Source organism: Lissotriton vulgaris, chromosome 6 (genome assembly GCF_964263255.1).
Source record: "Lissotriton vulgaris chromosome 6, aLisVul1.2, whole genome shotgun sequence".
Classification (NCBI taxonomy): Eukaryota; Metazoa; Chordata; class Amphibia; order Caudata; family Salamandridae; genus Lissotriton; species Lissotriton vulgaris.
Genome location: NC_141694.1, coordinates 22,000,394 through 22,019,742, shown reverse-complemented (window position 1 = coordinate 22,019,742; position 19,349 = coordinate 22,000,394). Strand labels below are relative to the sequence as shown.

The 19,349-nt window shown below is 45.3% G+C and overlaps 1 protein-coding gene across 1 annotated transcript in view; it reads left to right on the top strand.

The window, feature by feature from the left end:
• AARS2 (alanyl-tRNA synthetase 2, mitochondrial) overlaps nt 1–1,606 on the top strand; it is a 160,776-nt gene extending 159,170 nt beyond the window's left edge. The window contains exon 22 of the mRNA XM_086925856.1: nt 847–1,606. Coding sequence (XP_086781982.1) covers nt 847–1,026 — 180 coding nt within the window. The 3' untranslated portion in view covers nt 1,027–1,606. The remainder of the gene's footprint in view (nt 1–846) is intronic.
• Nucleotides 1,607–19,349: the final 17,743 nt, after the last annotated feature.

The following is a 19,349-nucleotide window of genomic DNA, read 5'->3' as shown; positions in this document are numbered from 1 at the left end:
AATGATGCACTCGGTCTGTGTGTAACCTGAAGATATTCTGAAACTCTGTGTGGCGGACACTTTACACCATGAGCTCTTGTTCATCACACAAACACAATGTGACCTGTAGAGTCAGATGGGCGTGGTAGCAGTTATTGCATCATAGATGTATGTGATGTTTGCGTGAACCTAGCGTAAAGGCAGCTGAGCACTGTACGAAGTCAAAGGTAAATGAATCATTCAATGTATGATTGGAGGAGTAGATGGTCTCTGAAAGCAAGAGTGTACTGCTACTGCACTGTGATGTAGTGTCCTTCAAAGAGGTGTCTTCCACTCTTTACTTATGTGGAGCAGCTTTGGGATTGTCCTCCTTAATGATGGGTGCATAGATGGAGATGGCCTGTTGCCTTGCCTATTCAATTTTGCTTCTCTTCGTCCCACTCTGATGGTTTCAAGCAGATACCTGAATAATAGCCTCCGGTTATACTGACTTCTCTCCAGCAGGTGCACTAACCCACTGCCTTATCTCACACTGTGGATACCTGACAAGTATAATGTATTCAATACACACCTCTGCTGTACGTCAAGTAACTCACTGAATAAATTGGTGCGCTAACAAACTATTTTATCTTGCACCATGATTGACAAATAAAAACAGGTAACAAACACACACCTCTGCAAAGGTCCAATAACCCACTGATCAACCTACTATTTACTGGTAATAAACAAGCAGTATAAATGAGGCTAGTACTGCTTGTAACCATGCAGGGATCCCAGGGTGCTCAAGTGCAAAGTGCATTAGTAGGTATGTTCACATGGTATCCTCAATTTTCAAAGCAGTATCTCTTCTCTTCATATCTGTTTTAGGCCTCAGTGCACAGGTTATCAGCAGCTGATTGGGCCCTGGAGGTCTGCGGTCAAATGGAAGGAAGCGCTGGTGGCTCTGACGTTGTGGCCAAGGGGACAGGTAGCACCAGCAACTTGGACACTATTCTGTGTGCTGCACTGGCGTGCGCAAAGGCAAAGCTCCAGGAATCTGGCTCATGAGCCCTGAAGAAGCCTGGAAAAAATCGAATGGAAGTCAAAACTTCCTCCTGGAGAAGCAACACCCACTCGCAATGTGAGGTCGTTCTGGTATCTAGAAAGGACACCGCTTCTAAACCCTGTCATTTGGAGATCAAGGGACACACTTCCTTAGTCAGGCTGTGTCATAACACTGACCTCGACTGGGAAACTGGTTTATTGACAGGTTTCGACTACAAAGGGAAGGATCGATGGACTTACTCTTGAGCTCTGCGTTCTCCAGCCTACGTCATCGTTGGCCCTGCCTCCAGGCAAGAAAGTCTGTTCACAGTAAGAAAAATAATAAATAAAAAACAGCACTGTAGTATGTTTTGGAAGCAACTTCTGAAATTCAGATTCAGCACTGCTCTCCAATCTTCACACTGCACTTTGTTACACTGAATGTCTGAACCTGATTATAACATCTTGTTCTCCTGAAATAAAAGGTGCAGGAAGGGTCACACCCATGAAAACACTACAGGTATGTCACGCTGTGTCTTGTCAAGGTGGAGGAGTGTTCCCAAGTCTTGTATTAAAAAATGCAATAACATGTTTCCCATCGCCTTTTATTTTGAACGCTCAGTATCTGTTCTTCAATGTCTCCAGAGCAAAAAAAGTTTTGAGGACCTGCAATGTAACGTCCTGATTCCCTAAAGATAATAGGTAAGTGAAAAGTGTTGCAGTTTGCTTCTGTGTATTTATTCCTAGGACTGGAGCTAATATCCAAGAGGGGTCCTTGTGAAAAACTGTGACAGGTGTAGCTTCTCCTTGGCACCCTCATACATGAAATTTGTAATTGCTATATTTCCACTAGTTGGAAAATACACTATTTTGAAATGTGCTGTAAATGTTTACTAACTCGTGCAACTTTGTTTTGTTTCTTCGGAATTGGGAAAGCATTTGCCCCAAGCCCCAGCTTGAAATCACACTTACTCCTGCCCTGGAAAGGAGTCATTATGCAAGTATTTCCAAGGTTGAGACCTATCAACTAATTTTTTTTCGAAGGCCCACAACCTTATGAGCTGTGAGTGTTGATCAAATTTTAGAGGTGGGGCCACCCAGGAACATCCACACGTCTTACAACCGCATGTGTGAATGTGGAGGTTTCAGAAATCCGACACAATTCTCATAATGCACTTTGCGTACAAAAAAACTAGCAAATCCTGATTCTGTGAATTATGATTATAGATATTTCCATCTACAACGTTTGCATTTTATTTACCTAAGTTGACCGTAGCTGTGCATAAGTCTTTCTGAGTCGCGCCTCTGGCTGTCAGACATGGTTGCCTTCCCCATGTTACAGTGCTGCGCAATGATTAGGGGTGGGTGGAATTTGCGTAATCGTGTTACGCATTCAGCGAAACGGTAAAAAAATCTCTGCGAACACGCGGAATTGCTTGTTCGCGAAGCTTTTTAAATGATAGCAATTGCTGTTTGCGTGCTAGGGGGGAATATCTTGTGAACACGCATTTTGTGAACGCGAACAAGCAAAACATTTCGTGAAGTCGCGTAATGCAGAATTTTGGGAAATTTTGCGTTCACTGCAGAACGCAAAATTACCCAATTCCGCAAATTCCGCGAACGGAATTTACCGCCCAGGCCTAGTTATGATTTGGGATCTGAGGAGTTTTTGAACCTCCTCCTCAAACAATATGTTTGCCCTCTGCCATGACTACTCACACTGGCACAGTGGTGAACCCCACACACCCCGCCGCCATCTTTAGAGCTATCCTTGAAGCGGTGTGGAGGTTACTGTACGCAACCACCTGCAGGGACTGGCACCTTGGAGAGGCATTGAGTCTTTCTCTCTGATGTTCTCTATTATTCTTGCCACAAAAGTATACTCATGCCCAGTGTGACCGCTACCAAACAAGCTCTGATAGGACCAGGGCTGGTTGTAGCGATGGTGGCGCCTGGTGCAACAATGTCCTTATCCACAGATTCCCTCACTACCACGCCCCGCCAGTGCCCCTCATCTCTCCACATGCAATCAATTTGTTTTATAGCACATCTCACACCAGTCTAAGGTGTCAGAGCACTTTACATCACACACATTATACAGAGACAATGGCTATGTGCACATCAGTCTATTGGAAATGGGACATAAGGCAGTGAGGACTACAAGGCGCAGGAGTCGCATGTCATCCATACTAGTAGGCAGTATATTTTAAGAGTGTTTGGTCTGGAGAAGCACAGACTCGTGATTTATTTTAAACACACCACAGTGGTTGGGATTGACTGTATTGATAAGAATTGATTTCTACCCAAAAGAACAATTAGGATAATGAAAGACTGTGGGGAAAAACATAATGGTCTTATTATACCATGCAGTTTACATGCAGCTCTTTGATGACAGTTCATAGGTCACTGTGCTGTATTAGAAGGATTGTAACGTATGAACTACAGGTAACAAAAGGATCTCTGTGACAAAAGCCCTACCCCACTGAGCTATCCACATAAAATACAATTCAGTGATCTCCATGATACATGTTCTTTGCAGCAAGCACATTAACCCTTTGAATTTCTTTATAATGAGTCAAAGCTGCCACTAGACAAAACTCTGTTCTCTCTGCAGCAGGAACATTAATCACCAGAGTTATCTGGACATCGTTATTGTTGCCTGAAAACTGATAGACACACAAGGAGCTCTGCAACATAGGTTACTTCCAAACGCAGCACCACCCAGCTCTGCATCAGATGCGGTTACACATCCCTAAAGACAGCCCTGGGTATGACGTTACTAGACCAGTCACAACTGGCCACTGAGGCGGAGCTGGGCAACCAGTCTTTGTCAATCCATGTGTCCTTCATCAGATGCACGTGTAAAGTTTCCGTAGACAACAATTTAGAAACATAAACTGTTGATTTTTATAGATTTTGTTAATTTTTTAAATAGAAGTATTAAGAGAGAGAAGCTCTGAACCTGTGTCGAAGGCACCAGTCACCACAACTCCTTGTCTTGGATTGAGACAGAGCCGGCGCTGCGGAGCCATGCCAGTCGTTTCCAGATCCAGAGAAGCGCCTGGGATATTCAAAGGTGAAGAAACTGCAGATAGGTAGAGTACCCACCAGAAAGAGTGTTACTGAAGGTAAGTCGTCCTTTCAGTTCAGATAGCTTTATTCAACAGATTTGTCATAAAAGCACAACATACAGATACGTCACAATTTAAAACTATAAATATTACGGCTCTTAAAAATAATTTAAGAAAATATTAAACCTCATATATCTGCCGGATAAAGCTCTTATTAAAAATAGTAAAATATGTTCACCAATTCAGCGATAAGCCTCAAATATTTTGTAACTCCAGTTCATTACAAATAATGGGAAACAGGATAACATTAAAGAAATGGATCAATAGACAGCCCTAAGAAAGCACCTTTGCCCGAATAGACCAGGCCCAGCCCAAAAATGTGGCTACTGCAGTTGCTATTAGTAGCGATGAGTCCGTTGTTAGGACTCTCAGCGCCTCTCCATGCCTACTAAAGCCTAGTAATTTACAAATAGGTATCACCCACCTAGCACGGGGTTTCTTGTATAGGGGGCAAAAAAACAACAGATGACTAATTGTTTCCTGCTTATCATAACATTTTGGACACACATTCTCGACAACCCCTGTCCATTTACTGGTAAATGGCCTGACAGGTAGTGTGCCGACCCTCAGTTGAAAATACAACTTCCTGTCAAATGGTTTCTCAACAACATCCCAGTACTGTTCTAGTGCAGGCCTAATCTTGAATTCAAGGAACCGGCCAGTGAAATGCCTTGTTGAGCCATTTGAGCATGCTGTGACCATGACCATATCCCAATACATCTCCTACAGGATCTTCTTAGAAGGAAATGATGCATTAAGGGGATCAGCCCACAGTTCACTCAAACCTAGGTTCACCAGCAACACCCTGATCTCTCTCAACCATCTAATCTTGTGAAATTGATCAGCGACCATTACATCTTTGAAGCCCTTGGCGTAGTGAGCAAGCTCAGCCGTACACCACAGTCTTCGCCAGTATAAAAGAGGGCGAAGTTTCGCCAAATCAGTTACTGGTTTTCTCCCCAAATCTAGCAGCAGTGGGAACATTGGTGTACTTTTCGGGACACTAGTAGCCTTTCGAAGAAAGGAATTTTCAGCTACTGATAGGGTTGATAGATTTGCAAACCCCCAGAACTCTGCTCCATAAAGCGCTGAGCTTACCACCTTCATACCATAGATCTCCATCAGTGGGCTGATTGGTTTGGCAAGGAAGATCCAAACTTAGCTGCAAGGATCCCGGCCTGTTGCTTATGCTTTAAGGTGGCAATATCAATTTGTTTTGAACACCCCATATTTGCCTGTAGCGTCACTCCTAGGTAGGTGAAAGCATCAATCTTTTCAAGAGGGGCTTTGTTCATATATACCTTGCCCCGAAATGACCTATGATTATTGAATGACATGAACTTTGTATTTTCCGTGTTGATAATGAGAGCCTGCATAAGACAAAAATCCTCAAACCTACTTAAAGCTTTCTGTAGACCACTGGGGGTCTTGGAGTTGATAAAGTATTGTCTGCGAACATGTGGATAGGTATATGTTCGCTCGCCAGTAACGGGGCATCCAGGGGGACCACGGAGAGGAAATCGGCCACCCCTTTAACGAAGAGTGAAAACAGGGTTGGTGCAAGCACGCAACCCTGTTGCACTCCCCTGTCCACGGGAAATGACTCTGTGACCTCCCCCGGGCCCCCCACCGTACCCCCGCATGGTTACCCTCATGTAGACGGACGATCAGGGATAATAGGTCAGGAGACATCCCCATTTCTCTCAAGACGCACCATAGCCTACGTCGAGGCACTAAATGGAAGGCTGCCTTCAAATCCACAAAAACAGCGTTCAGGGCCCCTTTCCCCATAAAAACTGTCTTCCAATAGATGTTAACAAAACGGAAGACCTGGTCGATAGTATTAGTGAGGGGTCGGAAGCCCGCTTGTAATGGAGTTAGGATTTGCTCATCTTCCATCCATACCTGGACTTTTTGCAAAATCAGTCAACTCATAATTTTTGGGATGGACTCTATGAGACTAATTTGTCTATAATTTGCTGCTATGGATTTATCCCCTTTTTTAAATACTGGGATTATCTCTGCCCCCTTCCAGGAGGCTGGGATTGGGGCACCACAAGCAATTGCATTTGCTAAATATCTAATATACAATCGCCAAGAAGGTTTATAGCTTAGAAAAATGTCCGCAGGGATGCTATCCATTCCAGGTGCACGTCCTGGTGTTATAGAATCTACTGCCCTATCCACATCCGCTAGTGTGAATATCCCGCTAGAAAAATAGGAATGGACGTAAGGATCAATATTCACCTCGTCCCCCAAGGAAGCATACTGGGGTTCAAAATGTTCGACCCATGAGTGATGGGCAACATTGTTTTGCGGGGGATCTGGACACCGCCCCCTGTCCCACTTATACGTGTCCCAAAATATTTTGGAATTAAGGGACACACATGCCTCCTTAAGCTCCTGCCATCTTGCCTGGTCCCAGAGCTTTTTTGCGTCTTTGGCAGCCTTCCTATGGGAGTCCAGCGCCAACCTTACTCTTGCTGAATCCCTGGTACCTAGCGCCTGGGATATTTAAAGGTGAGGAAACTGCAGATAGGTAGAGTACCCACCAGAAGGAGTGTTACCGAAGGTAAGTCGTCCTTTAATTCCACCCGACTCAAGCATATGTATGTAGGTCTGCTTGTGTGCACATTGGTGTGTTTGTATAGAACCTAGGAAGAGTTGTGGCACACCGTAGATTTAAAGGGTCAGCCCAAGGGAATTATTGGCTCAATGAACCCTGGCAGTTTGTGACCAAACAAGAGAGGCAGAGGCTGTGTCTTATGGGGATAGCTTCTGCAAATGTTCAGTGACACAATATGCACGGCTTAAAAGCAGAGAATTGCGGCATCAACCATTCAAGCTGAAAGGAGGAAGAAACTGTTCAACAAATCAAAATATGATAGTAGGATCCAATACGATAACGCACCAAGACACATGTCTGAAAATGGCTGAGTATGAGAATAGCAGGTTCTGGTACATTTGGTGAATTGGGGAGGCCATGCATACGTGCACGGGCATGCCACATTTAAGGCACGTGAATTTGTGGGTCTGATGCACAAAGATCTGAAATAACAGAAGTAGAAAACGTTGGGTGAATGCAGAGAGGAAGTCTAGAGCAGCATTTTAGGATCAGTTGTATTTTGTGTCTGTTGAATCTGGGTGCACTGAGGGCTGTTGGCATAGTCCAGCTTGAAGATTTGGACGTGAGAATGGCCTGAGGTTTCTGTTAATATCGAAGATGCGGCACAGTTCTTCATTGTGTAGAAGGCACTATTTGTAACGTTGTTAAAATGCAGCATCAATGGTAGGACTGAACCTGTGGTTATCACTGGGTTCCTGATGTCTCTTGAGATTGTTGAAGGGACTTTGAGCTCTTTGGGCCGTGTTGCGGTCGACTGGTATTTTTGCCATTGTTTGCAGGTCACAATTCATGTCTTTGTAGTATTGAGCTTTAGATGGTTATTCATCATCCAAGTGTTTATGAGGTGAAGGCAGTCATCATGGCGTGAGTTCTAGATGTCTTGTGGGCATACAGTTTGTAGGACGATTTGTCATCTGCATAGTTGTGACCGGTAATGTTTGCATGCTTTGATCGTGTCTGGTAAGGGCAATGTAACATGCTATATTGAAGCACATAAAAAGAACTTACTGAGTAGTGTCAGGTAATTAAAGGCATAAATCCATTAAAAACACACACACACACACACACACACACACACATATATATATATATATATATATATACAGAAAAAATCATAGGTTTTACACACGTTATAGTTAGGAAGTAGCATTTACAAAATCTATGAAATTCACTGAAAATACCCTAGGTTTGACACATGTTATAGTTAGCTGGACATTTCACTCATATAAAACCAATGAAATTCCCCCGTTATAGTTACTTCAGCTAACTATAACTCGCGCGCCTGCAATGCACTGCTGATGACGTCACATATTACATTACTCATGAGATGGTCAGTGACATCATTGATGACATCACTGATGATATCTCAAATTACATCACTGATGACATCACTGATCACATCATCCGTGAGAAAGACTGGCAGACCTCCTCTCACCATAATATAACATTTGATACACACATTCAAAAATAGAAACTAAAATGTTCAAAGTATGAGTGATGTAATATGTGACGTCATCATCAGTGCATTGCGGGCGCGCGAGTTACAGTTAGCTGAAGTAACTATAACGGGGGAATTTCATTGGTTTTATATGAGTGAAATGTCCAGCTAACTATAACATGTGTCAAACCTATGGTTTTTCAGTGAATATATATATATATATTCACTGAAAAAACCATAGGTTTCACACCAGTTATAGTTAGCTGGAAATTTTATTGACATAAAACCATTGAAATTCCCACGTTATAGTTAGTTGGACTCACTATAACTTGTGCGCCTGCAATGCACTGCTGATGACATCACATATTACATCACTCATGACATGGTCAGTGACATCACTCATGCCATCACTGATGACACCATCCAGTGAATGTGTGTCTTTCTGAAAAATATTTTTTTTTATATGTATTTGTAAAGTACGATGGAAGAATAAATGGTTAAATAAGTGTGTAAATGGATGTTTGTTTTTAAAAGAATTGATTGGTTAACTGCCTTATTAAGTGTATCTTAGTGAATACATATATTAGCAAGTAACTTTTAAATATTGAAATGTATGTATCAGTGTTTCACTTTGTGTATAAGTGGCTGTATGGGTTGGTGACTGACTCACTGTTTGTATGTGTTTTGAAGACAGCATATGTACAGGACTGTATGGATGGATGAGTGTGTATATGTGTATGTTAGTGAGTAAACGACTGTCTCACTATTGTCTTTTTCAGTAACGACATATGTTTTAATCTAGTATATGTGAGTATTGATTTATAAAAGTGAGTATATGTGAGAGTGAGAGATTATAAGAGTTCCTGTTTAAATAAGTATGTGTTTATATAAGTGATTGTTTAAGAGAGTAAGTATGTGTAAGTATTCTTAGAAGTAAGGTGGTAGTGTGTGTATTGCTGTATATGCAAACAAATGGATGTTCAATAGTTTTTTTGCATGTGTGAATATGTGTGTGAGTAACTTTTGGATGACTGTCGAAGTGTAACAGGATGTATAGGTGTATCGCTACATATAATGAGTGAGTATATGTATGAGTGACTATATAGAACTGTTGGTGAATGAGTGGATGTGTATATAGATGGTGGAATTACTGAATTGTTTGCTGTAACTGGTATGGGTATCTGGTGTGAAACCTATGGTTTTTTCTGTGAATTTAATAGGTTTTTTAAATGCTAATTCCTAACTATAACTGGTGTGAAACCTATGGTTTTTCCAGTGAATTTCATAGGTTTTTTAAATGCTAATTCCTTTCTACATCGAGTTTCTAACCTATGTTTTTTTTTTACAATTTGCTGTTTTGTGTAAGTATTAATTTTTAAGTTTTTTTTTAAATCATTTTTTCCTGGGGCGCTCTGGGTGCACGCTCCGGTAAGCTCTCCGGTAAGCTCTCCGGAAAGCGCACCCAGAGCGCTACTTTCGTTCGCGAAAAAAATATGAATGAAAAGTTAATAATAACGCAAAACATTCCGTACCATACAAATAAAAGCAGTTTTTTTTATAAGGAAATGAAAATGATTATGCATTTCCGTAAAACTATGATAACGTCACTTCGGCGCGCAACGTAAGCGCCCCCGGAAGCGCCTACGTTCATCTGCTTGTGCGCCCCCGAAAGCGCCTATGTTCGCGCCGCGTATGCACCCCGGAAGCGCCTACGTTTGCGCCGCGTGTGCGCCCCCGGAAGCGCCTACGTTCGCGCCGCGTATGCGCCCCGGAAGCGCCTACGTTCGCGCCGCGTGCGCGCAGTGTCAGCGCGTCAAGTCATGTGACCTTAAAATAACACTTTTCATTGGTTGCTAACAGTTTTTTTTTTACAAAGAATGAAATCCCCACCCATTTCCTTCACTTCTTCTTTCACTTTTGTGACTGCAAGACCTGCCTTTTTGCTCCTGGATCTTTCTTGGTTTTACCATGGCTGCCAGAGAATCCAGCAGTGATGAAGAACCTGAATTCATCAATGAAGAGCCTCCTCAACGAAAGGTGAAGGAACATTTTATTTGGAAATTTTTTAAAATACCACCTAACCAAAAAAAGGTGAATGCTCTAAAAGTGGAGTGCAGGATCTGCAAAGAAGTCCTGTCACGGGGTAACCCCTTAAAAAAATACTCATTTGGAAACTTCACGATGATCCGGCATGTGGAGAGGAAGCACTCCCAGAATTTTGCCCAGGAAAGTGTCAGGGCTCTGGCACAAGAGGTTCCCAGTGATGGGGCCTCTACATCCACCGGAGGGGCAACTACTTCTGGGAGGGGGCAATCGCAGGAGCTGGTGCCGAACATTCAACCTGCTTTTAACCATGGTGTCCTGTGATGCAGATACTGCAATCAACTCCTCACCAATGGGAGCAAAGTGTCCAGCTCATGGTTCGAGCATTAGAAAACCATCGCTGCCCTTCCCACCCCTAATTTTTTTTGGTTTTTTTGCTCCTGTTGAGCAGTTTCCATTCCCTGTTTTTGTTCCAGTTTTGAAAAAAGAAGAAAACAAAAAGTTCTTTTCAGAACTACCTCCAATTCTCATCAAAGAGCTATATTCTTAAAAAAATGAAAAAGAGTAAGTGAAGTGGAGTGCATTGATAAAGGAAAGGAAAATGAGTAAGAAAGAACAGAAAGGTATGAGAGGAGAAAGGAAGTGAAGTAGGAGAACTGAAAGAAGGTGAGTGTTGGGAAGGAAAGTAAGGAGAAGGAGAGTGAATATGGGGAATGTTGATATTCAAAGAAAATGTTGAAAAGGAACAGGGGTGTGGAAGGGTAAGAAAAGATTCATTGCTGGAGTTGAAGACTGAAGGCCTCATTTATGAGGCCATGCGTCACTTTAACGCCACAGGAGCGTCACTTTTTGTGACGCATCAGTCCAATAAAAAATGCACCTTATTTATTCATATTTACAAAGTGGCACATCTAGGTAAATGCGTCACTTTGTAAACCCCTGTGCCACATTATTCCTACGTCAGGTGTAATGTATGCAAAAGAGACGTATTGACGCAAGAAAAGGTCGTACAGATGACGCAGTGAAATCTATGAGATATCACTGCGTCACTATTTATGACGCTGTTGCGTCCAAATCTTACGCCTGTTTCACAGCAGGCGTAAGACTGATGCAGGCCCTTTCACATGGGGCTTGGCCCCATGTGAAAGGATACATTGCTGGAGTTGCTTCATTTTTGTGACACACTCCAGCAATGCTTCACTTTTGCGCTTACAGATTCGTCTGAAATACTAACGTATCTAAAAGAACTTCCAACATAATACGTTATAAATTTAATATGACGCATGAGTAGAAGACTGAAAGACTCATTTATGAGGCCATGCGTCACTTTAACGCCACCGATGCGTTACTTTTTGTGACGCACCAGTGCTGTAAAAAATGCACCTTATTCAGTCATATTTACAAAGTGATACATCTAGGTAGTTGCATCACTTTGTAAGCACCTGCGCCACATTATTCCTACGTCAGGTGTAATGTATGCAAAAGGGACGTATTGACGCAAGAAAGGGTCGTAGAGGTGACACAGTGAATAAACTGGAGGCCTCATTTCTGAAAAGTGCCGCATCGCTGCCTGAAAACAGCGATGCGTCACTTTTCTGTGCGCACTCCTTACGACATTCCAGATGTGTCATATTTAATTTATGACGAATCATGTCGCAAGGAGTTACAGATACGTCAGTATTTCTGACGTATCTGTAAACACAAAAGTGACGCATTGCTGGAGTGCGTCACAAAAGTGACGCAGCTCCAGTAATGCGTCCTTTCACATGGGGAAAGCACCATGTGAAAGGTCTTGCGTTAGTCTTACACCTGCTGTGAGGCAGGCGCAAGATTTTGACGCAACAGCATCCTAAAAGTGATGCAGTGAAATCTCATAGATTTCACTGCGTCACTATTACGAAGCTTTTTGCGGGGGAACGCCCCCTCTGCATACATTATACCTGACGCAGGTATAATGTGGCGCAGGGTTTTAAAAAGTGACCCATCTACCTAGATACGTCACTTTTTAAATATAGCGCAACGAGGCGCATTTTCTTACACCGCTGGTGCGATGCGTCACTTTTCTGTGCGCACTCCTTACGACATTCCAGATGTGTCATATTTAATGTATGACGAATCATGTCACAAGGAGTTACAGATACGTCAGTATTTCTGACGTATCTGTAAACACAAAAGTGACGCATTGCTGGAATGCGTCACAAAAGTGACGCAACTCCAGTAATGCGTCCTTTCACATGGGGAAAGCACCATGTGAAAGGTCTTGCGTCAGTCTTACACCTGCTGTGAGGCAGGCGCAAGATTTTGAGCCAAACAGCATCCTAAAAGTGACGCAGTGAAATTTCATAGATTTCACTGCGTCGCTATTACGAAGCTTTTTGCGGGGGGAACGCCCCCTCTGCATACATTATACCTGACGCAGGTATAATGTGGCGCAGGGTTTTAAAAAGTGACCCATCTACCTAGATGCGTCACTTTTTAAATATAGCGCAACGAGGCACATTTTTTTACACCGCTGGTGCGATGCGTCACTTTTCTGTGCGCTCTCCTTACGACATTCCAGATGTGTCATATTTAATGTATGACGAATCATGTCGCAAGGAGTTACAGATACGTCAGTATTTCTGACGTATCTGTAAACACAAAAGTGACGCATTGCTGGAGTGCGTCACAAAAGTGACGCAACTCCAGTAATGCGTCCTTTCACATGGGGAAAGCACCATGTGAAAGGTCTTGCGTCAGTCTTACACCTGCTGTGAGGCAGGCGCAAGATTTTGACGCAACAGCATCCTAAAAGTGATGCAGTGAAATCTCATAGATTTCACTGCGTCACTATTACGAAGCTTTTTGCGGGGGAACGCCCCCTCTGCATACATTATACCTGACGCAGGTATAATGTGGCGCAGGGTTTTAAAAAGTGACCCATCTACCTAGATGGGTCACTGTGGACGTGGGTGAAGGGACGACCGTGACACCAACTGTAGGGTTTAAGGAGGGTTTTATTTTGATAGCTCTTAAAGGTTTAGTGACCAACGTCTTTCGTGTCCTGAATGTTAGTCTCTCCCGTGCAAAGGTACTGGGGTCCGTGGCGCTGCTCGTCTAGAGGTTCCTTCCCAGGAAGATGAGTCCTCACTTCGGGCACCGGGGGTCTCGCCACATGAAAGAAAGAAGACCAACAAGGCGGAAAGCCGTTAGGACACAGTCCTCCAATGGGGTTGCACCAGGGGGACCCAGGGAGTGTTAGGTATACACCCAGTGTATATAACTAATAACTGCCGTGCTCAGTGTAGGAGGTGTTGGGAACAGACGGTAAAGGAGGGTAGGGTGAGGGAAAGGAAAGGTAGGACTAAGGGATAAATGCAGCGGGAGTGGAACACACAGTTGCGCTCTAAGCAGTAGTGTTACGCCTGCCTATCCAAGCCGCCAAACGCCACGTACCTGTGTCAGCCACACTCCTCCCTCGGGAGTGTGGCACGGCGGTCCGCAGGGACGTTGGCCTCCTGGCTCGCCTCGTGGGTCAGCTTCTCCTTCGGTTCCACTGTAGACTCCCGCTTCGGTTCTTCGGATCCCGTCTTCTGTTACACTCCGCTTCTCCGTCTCTTCAAGTTCCGCCTTCTTCCTCGCGGTGTTTCCACACCCGGCGTACAAGACTTCCCCTGTTTTAACCAATGTGGAGTCAGTGACGTCACGGAGGGTCGGGGCTTCCCCCTCGTATGTCGACGCCCACTTAAAGGGCCCGTTGTCCTCGAACTCGCTGGTAGTCTCGTTTCCGTGCTCCCACTCGGGATCCTGTGGAGAAGCCGGAAACGACAGATCAGTAGAGGTCGGGCTCCACCATTCCCGACGGGTAAGGTCGCTGGCTTTACATTCCTCCCCCCCTGTATTCTCCCGATCGGGGAGAATGGGCATTCTGGAGAGGAAATGAGCATTCCCATTGTCAACCCCCTTCCGATGCACCACCTTGAAGGCAAACGGTTGCAGGAAGAGAAACCAACGCAATATCCTAGCGTTCTGGGATCTATTTCATTGCATCCACTGGAGGGGTGCGTGGTCTGAGTATAGGATGAAAGCTTTACCTTCCAGGTAGTACCTCAGCTTGTCAATAGCCCACCGGATGGCGAGACACTCTTTTTCCACCGTGGGGTATTTCTGTTCCCTGGGGTGGAGCTTTCTGCTGACATAGAGTATGGGATGTTCAGCTCCGTCATCCCCTTCCTGTGACAGCACAGCCCCAATGCCGGTGTCAGAGGCATCAGTGGACAGGGAAAAGGGTTTCTCAAAGTTAGGTGGTATGAGGACCGGGCTTGTGGTAAGGGCAGTCTTTAGAGTCTGGAAGGCTTTGATGGCTCCGTCTGATGGAGGGTTTGGCAGAGCGTTCTTTACGTGTTTCTGCAAAAGGTCTGTTAGGGGACTTGAAAGGTCTGCAAAGTTCTTGATGAATCTCCTATAGTACCCTATAAGACCTAGGAACGCACGTAATTCCCTTTTTGTGGCTGGAAAAGGAGTACCGGTTATAGCCTTGATCTTTTCCTCCTGAGGGGCTATGACTCCCTCCCCTAGCATGAATCCCAGGTATTTCACCTTTGGGAATGCGGCCCTTGATTTTTTTGCATTCACATGGAGTCCGGCTGCCTGTAGTGCGGTTAAGACGTTGGATACATGTACCAGATGTTCTTTCCAGGATGAACTAAAGATGACTATATCATCCAGATACACCGAACTGTATGAGGTGTGTTTTGCCAGTACCCTGTTCATTAACCGCTGAAAGGTAGCGGGGGCTCCATGGAGTCCAAACGGTAAGACAGTAAACTCAAAGAGCCCATCTTCCGTTGCAAAGGCTGTTTTGTGGCGATCCTCCTCCCTGAGTGGCACCTGCCAATACCCCTTGGTCAGGTCAAGGGTGGTAATGTAGCGAGCATCCCCTATCCGCTCTATTAGTTCATCCACCCGGGGTATTGGAAATGCGTCAAAAGAGGACACAGCATTCAGGGCCCTAAAGTCCATGCAAAAACGGGTAGACCCGTCAGGTTTAGGGACCATGACTATGGGAGAGGACCAATTGCTCTTAGAAGGTCTTATCACCCCTAGACGAAGCATGTCCTGCACCTCTTTTCTTACATCACCCCTTTTGGCAGCTGGAATGCGATAAGGTCTTTGTTTTACTATCTGTCCTTCTTTTGTGCGTATTTGATGTTCCGCCAAATGGGTACACCCAGGGGTGTCTGAAAAGATAGGGGAGAAGGGAAGTAGAGTTGACCTCAACTCTTCTTGTTCTACTTCAGACAATTCTGTGTTCATTGGCAGTTGGTTCAGGGTGGACCCACTCCTTTCTTCTGGTAAGGTCAAGTTAACCTGGCGGGGATATGGACCAATCCATTTCTTGAGGAGGTTAATGTGGAAAGTTTGTCTCCTATTCTGGGTCATTTGTAAGCTGTATGTGGTACGCCCGTAGGTATCTACAACTTTATAGGGGCCTTTCCACTCACTCCGAAACTTTTGGGTGGACGAAGGTAGAAGCACCAGAGCCCAGTCTCCTTTTTCTAGGGTCCTCCATTTTTATCCTTTATCATAGTATCGTTTTTGAGCAGCTTGAGCTTTCTCTAGGTTTGAATATCTTAAGTCCCTCAATTTGCCCAATCTAGATCTTAACTGCTGTGTATACTCCAACAGATTTCTCTGTTCAGCGGCTCCTTCATTTTCCCAGGCTTCCCTGGTGATCTCTAACAGGGACCGTGGTTGGCGGCCATAGAGCAATTCGAAGGGTGAAAATCCCAAACTGCCCTGTACTTGTGCTCTTATCACATACAACGCTAGAGGAAGTACTCTGTCTCAATCCTTATTCTCGGTAGTTAGCAACTTCTTCAGGGTGGTTTTTAGGGTCCTATTATACCTCTCCACGAGGCCATCCTTCTGAGGATGATAGGCGGACGTTCGGATGTGGTGTAGGTCAAGCGTTTTGCACACCTCTTTCATCATCCGGGAAACAAATGGTGTTCCCTGGTCCTTGAGAATCTCGCGAGGGAACCCTACCCTTGAAAATAACTCCACCAACTTGTCCGCTACGTTCTTGGTAGTCGGAGTACTGAGTGCAAAGGCTTCTGGGAATCTAGTGTTGTAATCAACCACAACAAGAGCGTAGGTATGGCCACGCGATGTACGTGGTAGTGGTCCAATCAGGTCCATTCCCACCCTATCCCAGGGATTCCCAATGATTGGCATTGGTTGTAGGGGTACTGCGGGTGGGCGAGTCAGGTTCTTTTTTTGGCATACCTCGCACTGTTTACAGTATGTGTCTGCCTCCTTGTATATACCGGGCCAATAAAAGAGGCGTACGATATTCTGAGTTGTTTTCTCACGACCGCTATGCCCAGCAGTTAGGTGTGTATGGGCATAGAAAAGGATCTGTTCCCTGAATTCCTTGGGCACTACTAGTTGAGTGGGCTCTCCCTCTTTATTTTCCCTATAGAGCAGATCGTTTTCTATCCTGAATCTGGGGTAACTCATTGAGGGAGAGGTTTGAGAGTGATGGGCTGCTTCCCAGGCATTCAATAGAGAATGATCATTGGCCTGTGCGAACTTAAACCCTCTGTCTAACACCCATGGGTCTACTGACAGGTAAGCTTCTGCGGTGTGGTCTTTTAACTCCCTCTTGAATAAGGATAGGAAGTCTGGGTTATCCACCCCTAGTATCAACTCTTCGGGTAAAGACCTTACTACCCCCACCTTAACTGAGCAAGGCTCTCTACCTATTGGGTGTATGGTTATTCGTGCCATAGGATAGGGTTTGACGTCACCATGTACGCACCTGATTAGAACAGTACCTTCCTGGCCTATCTAGTCTGGGTGCAAAAGTCGTTCCTGAACAACTGATTGACGACAACCCGAATCAAGTAAGGCTTTCACTAACTTCTGGTTAACTCGTACCCTTACGTAAAAGGATGGGCCCATTTCGGAGGTGTACATGACTGTCCTTGGGATATAGCCGACCTCCATGGGTTCTTCCACGGGTCTTCGTTGGGGGCACATTCGGGCTATGTGCCCGCATTCTCCGCACTCGAAGCACTGTGGCCCCTTCATATGGGGACCTTCCGGCGTGAACTGACGTGGTTTAATTGGTTCTGGTACAGTTTTTTTCTTCTCAGGTTTGGATGTAGATGGTATGGCCTTGGTATTTTTCTCATTGTCCCAAGGAAAAGACCGGGGTGCTGCTCTGTTATAGTTGGCCGCCATTTCTATGGCTTGGGCCGCCGTTAGTCCGGGGTGTTGTCTTAACCACCTCTGTGTGCCGTATGGTAAGACTTCCATGAACTGTTCCAGTATAATACTGGACATGACCTCTTCTTTACTCCGGATATCCGGCCTGAGCCATTTTTCAGCAGCCATCTTTACCCTAAGATACATGGTCTTTGGATTCTCACCCGGTATTCCTTTCTCTTTTCTAAACCGTAGACGGTATGCCTCCGCATCCATCCCTAGGTGGTCTAATATCACCGCTTTTATGTCGGTATATGAAGACGTTCCTGCATGATTTGCTACCTGATAGGCAGTTTGAGCCTCTCCCGAGAGTAAGGGCGCCAAAAAGAAAGGCCATTTCTCTTCCGGCCATCCGCAAGCTCTGGCTGCGCCCTCAAAATTCAGCAGGAACGCGTCTGGATCTTCCCCACTCACGTACTTTTGTAAGGCTACCCCTGATGGGTGTGGGCCTACGGGTCTTCTGTCCATTGCGGTTGTTGAGAGGGGAGTTTGTACAACTTTTTGGATGGCGTCCAATTGTTGGGTCATAGACATTTTGAACAAGTCCCGGTCAGCATCAGCTGTACTTATCTGTTGGCCTATTGCCCACTCTAGTTTTTGTTGTCCATCAATAAGCGTTTGGATCACTTGTTCCATTGCCATGGTCGTTTTGGGAGGGGAGGATCCCACTTCTGACACCAGTGTGGACGTGGGTGAAGGGACGACCGTGACACCAACTGTAGGGTTTAAGGAGGGTTTTATTTTGATAGCTCTTAAAGGTTTAGTGACCAACGTCTTTCGTGTCCTGAATGTTAGTCTCTCCCGTGCGAAGGTACTGGGGTCCGTGGCGCTGCTCTTCTAGAGGTTCCTTCCCAGGAAGATGAGTCCTCACTTCGGGCACCGGGGGTCTCGCCACATGAAAGAAAGAAGACCAACAAGGCGGAAAGCCGTTAGGACACAGTCCTCCAATGGGGTTGCACCAGGGGGACCCAGGGAGTGTTAGGTATACACCCAGTGTATATAACTAATAACTGCCGTGCTCAGTATAGGAGGTGTTGGGAACAGACGGTAAAGGAGGGTAGGGTGAGGGAAAGGAAAGGTAGGACTAAGGGATAAATGCAGCTGGAGTGGAACACACAGTTGCGCTCTAAGCACTAGCGTTACACCTGCCTATCCAAGCCGCCAAACGCCGCCGTACCTGTGTCAGCCACACTCCTCCCTCGGGAGTGTGGCACGGCGGTCCGCAGGGACGTTGGCCTCCTGGCTCGCCTCGTGGGTCAGCTTCTCCTTCGGTTCCACTGTAGACTCCCGCTTCGGTTCTTCGGATACCGTCTTCTGTTACACTCCGCTTCTCCGTCTCTTCAAGTTCCGCCTTCTTCCTCGCGGTGTTTCCACACCCGGCGTACAAGACTTCCCCTGTTTTAACCAATGTGGAGTCAGTGACGTCCCGGAGGGTCGGGGCTTCCCCCTCGTATGTCGACGCCCACTTAAAGGGACCGTTGTCCTCGAACTCGCTGGTAGTCTCGTTTCCGTGCTCCCACTCGGGATCCTGTGGAGAAGCCGGAAACGACAGATAAGTAGAGGTCGGGCTCCACCATTCCCGACGGGTAAGGTCGCTGGCTTTACAGTCACTTTTTAAATATAGCGCAACGAGGTGCATTTTTTTACACCGCTGGTGCGATGCGTCACTTTTCTGTGCGCACTCCTTACGACATTCCAGATGTGTCATATTTAATGTATGACGAATCATGTCGCAAGGAGTTACAGATACGTCAGTATTTCTGACGTATCTGTAAACACAAAAGTGACGCATTGCTTGAGTGCGTCACAAAAGTGACGCAACTCCAGTAATGCGTCCTTTCACATGGGGAAAGCACCA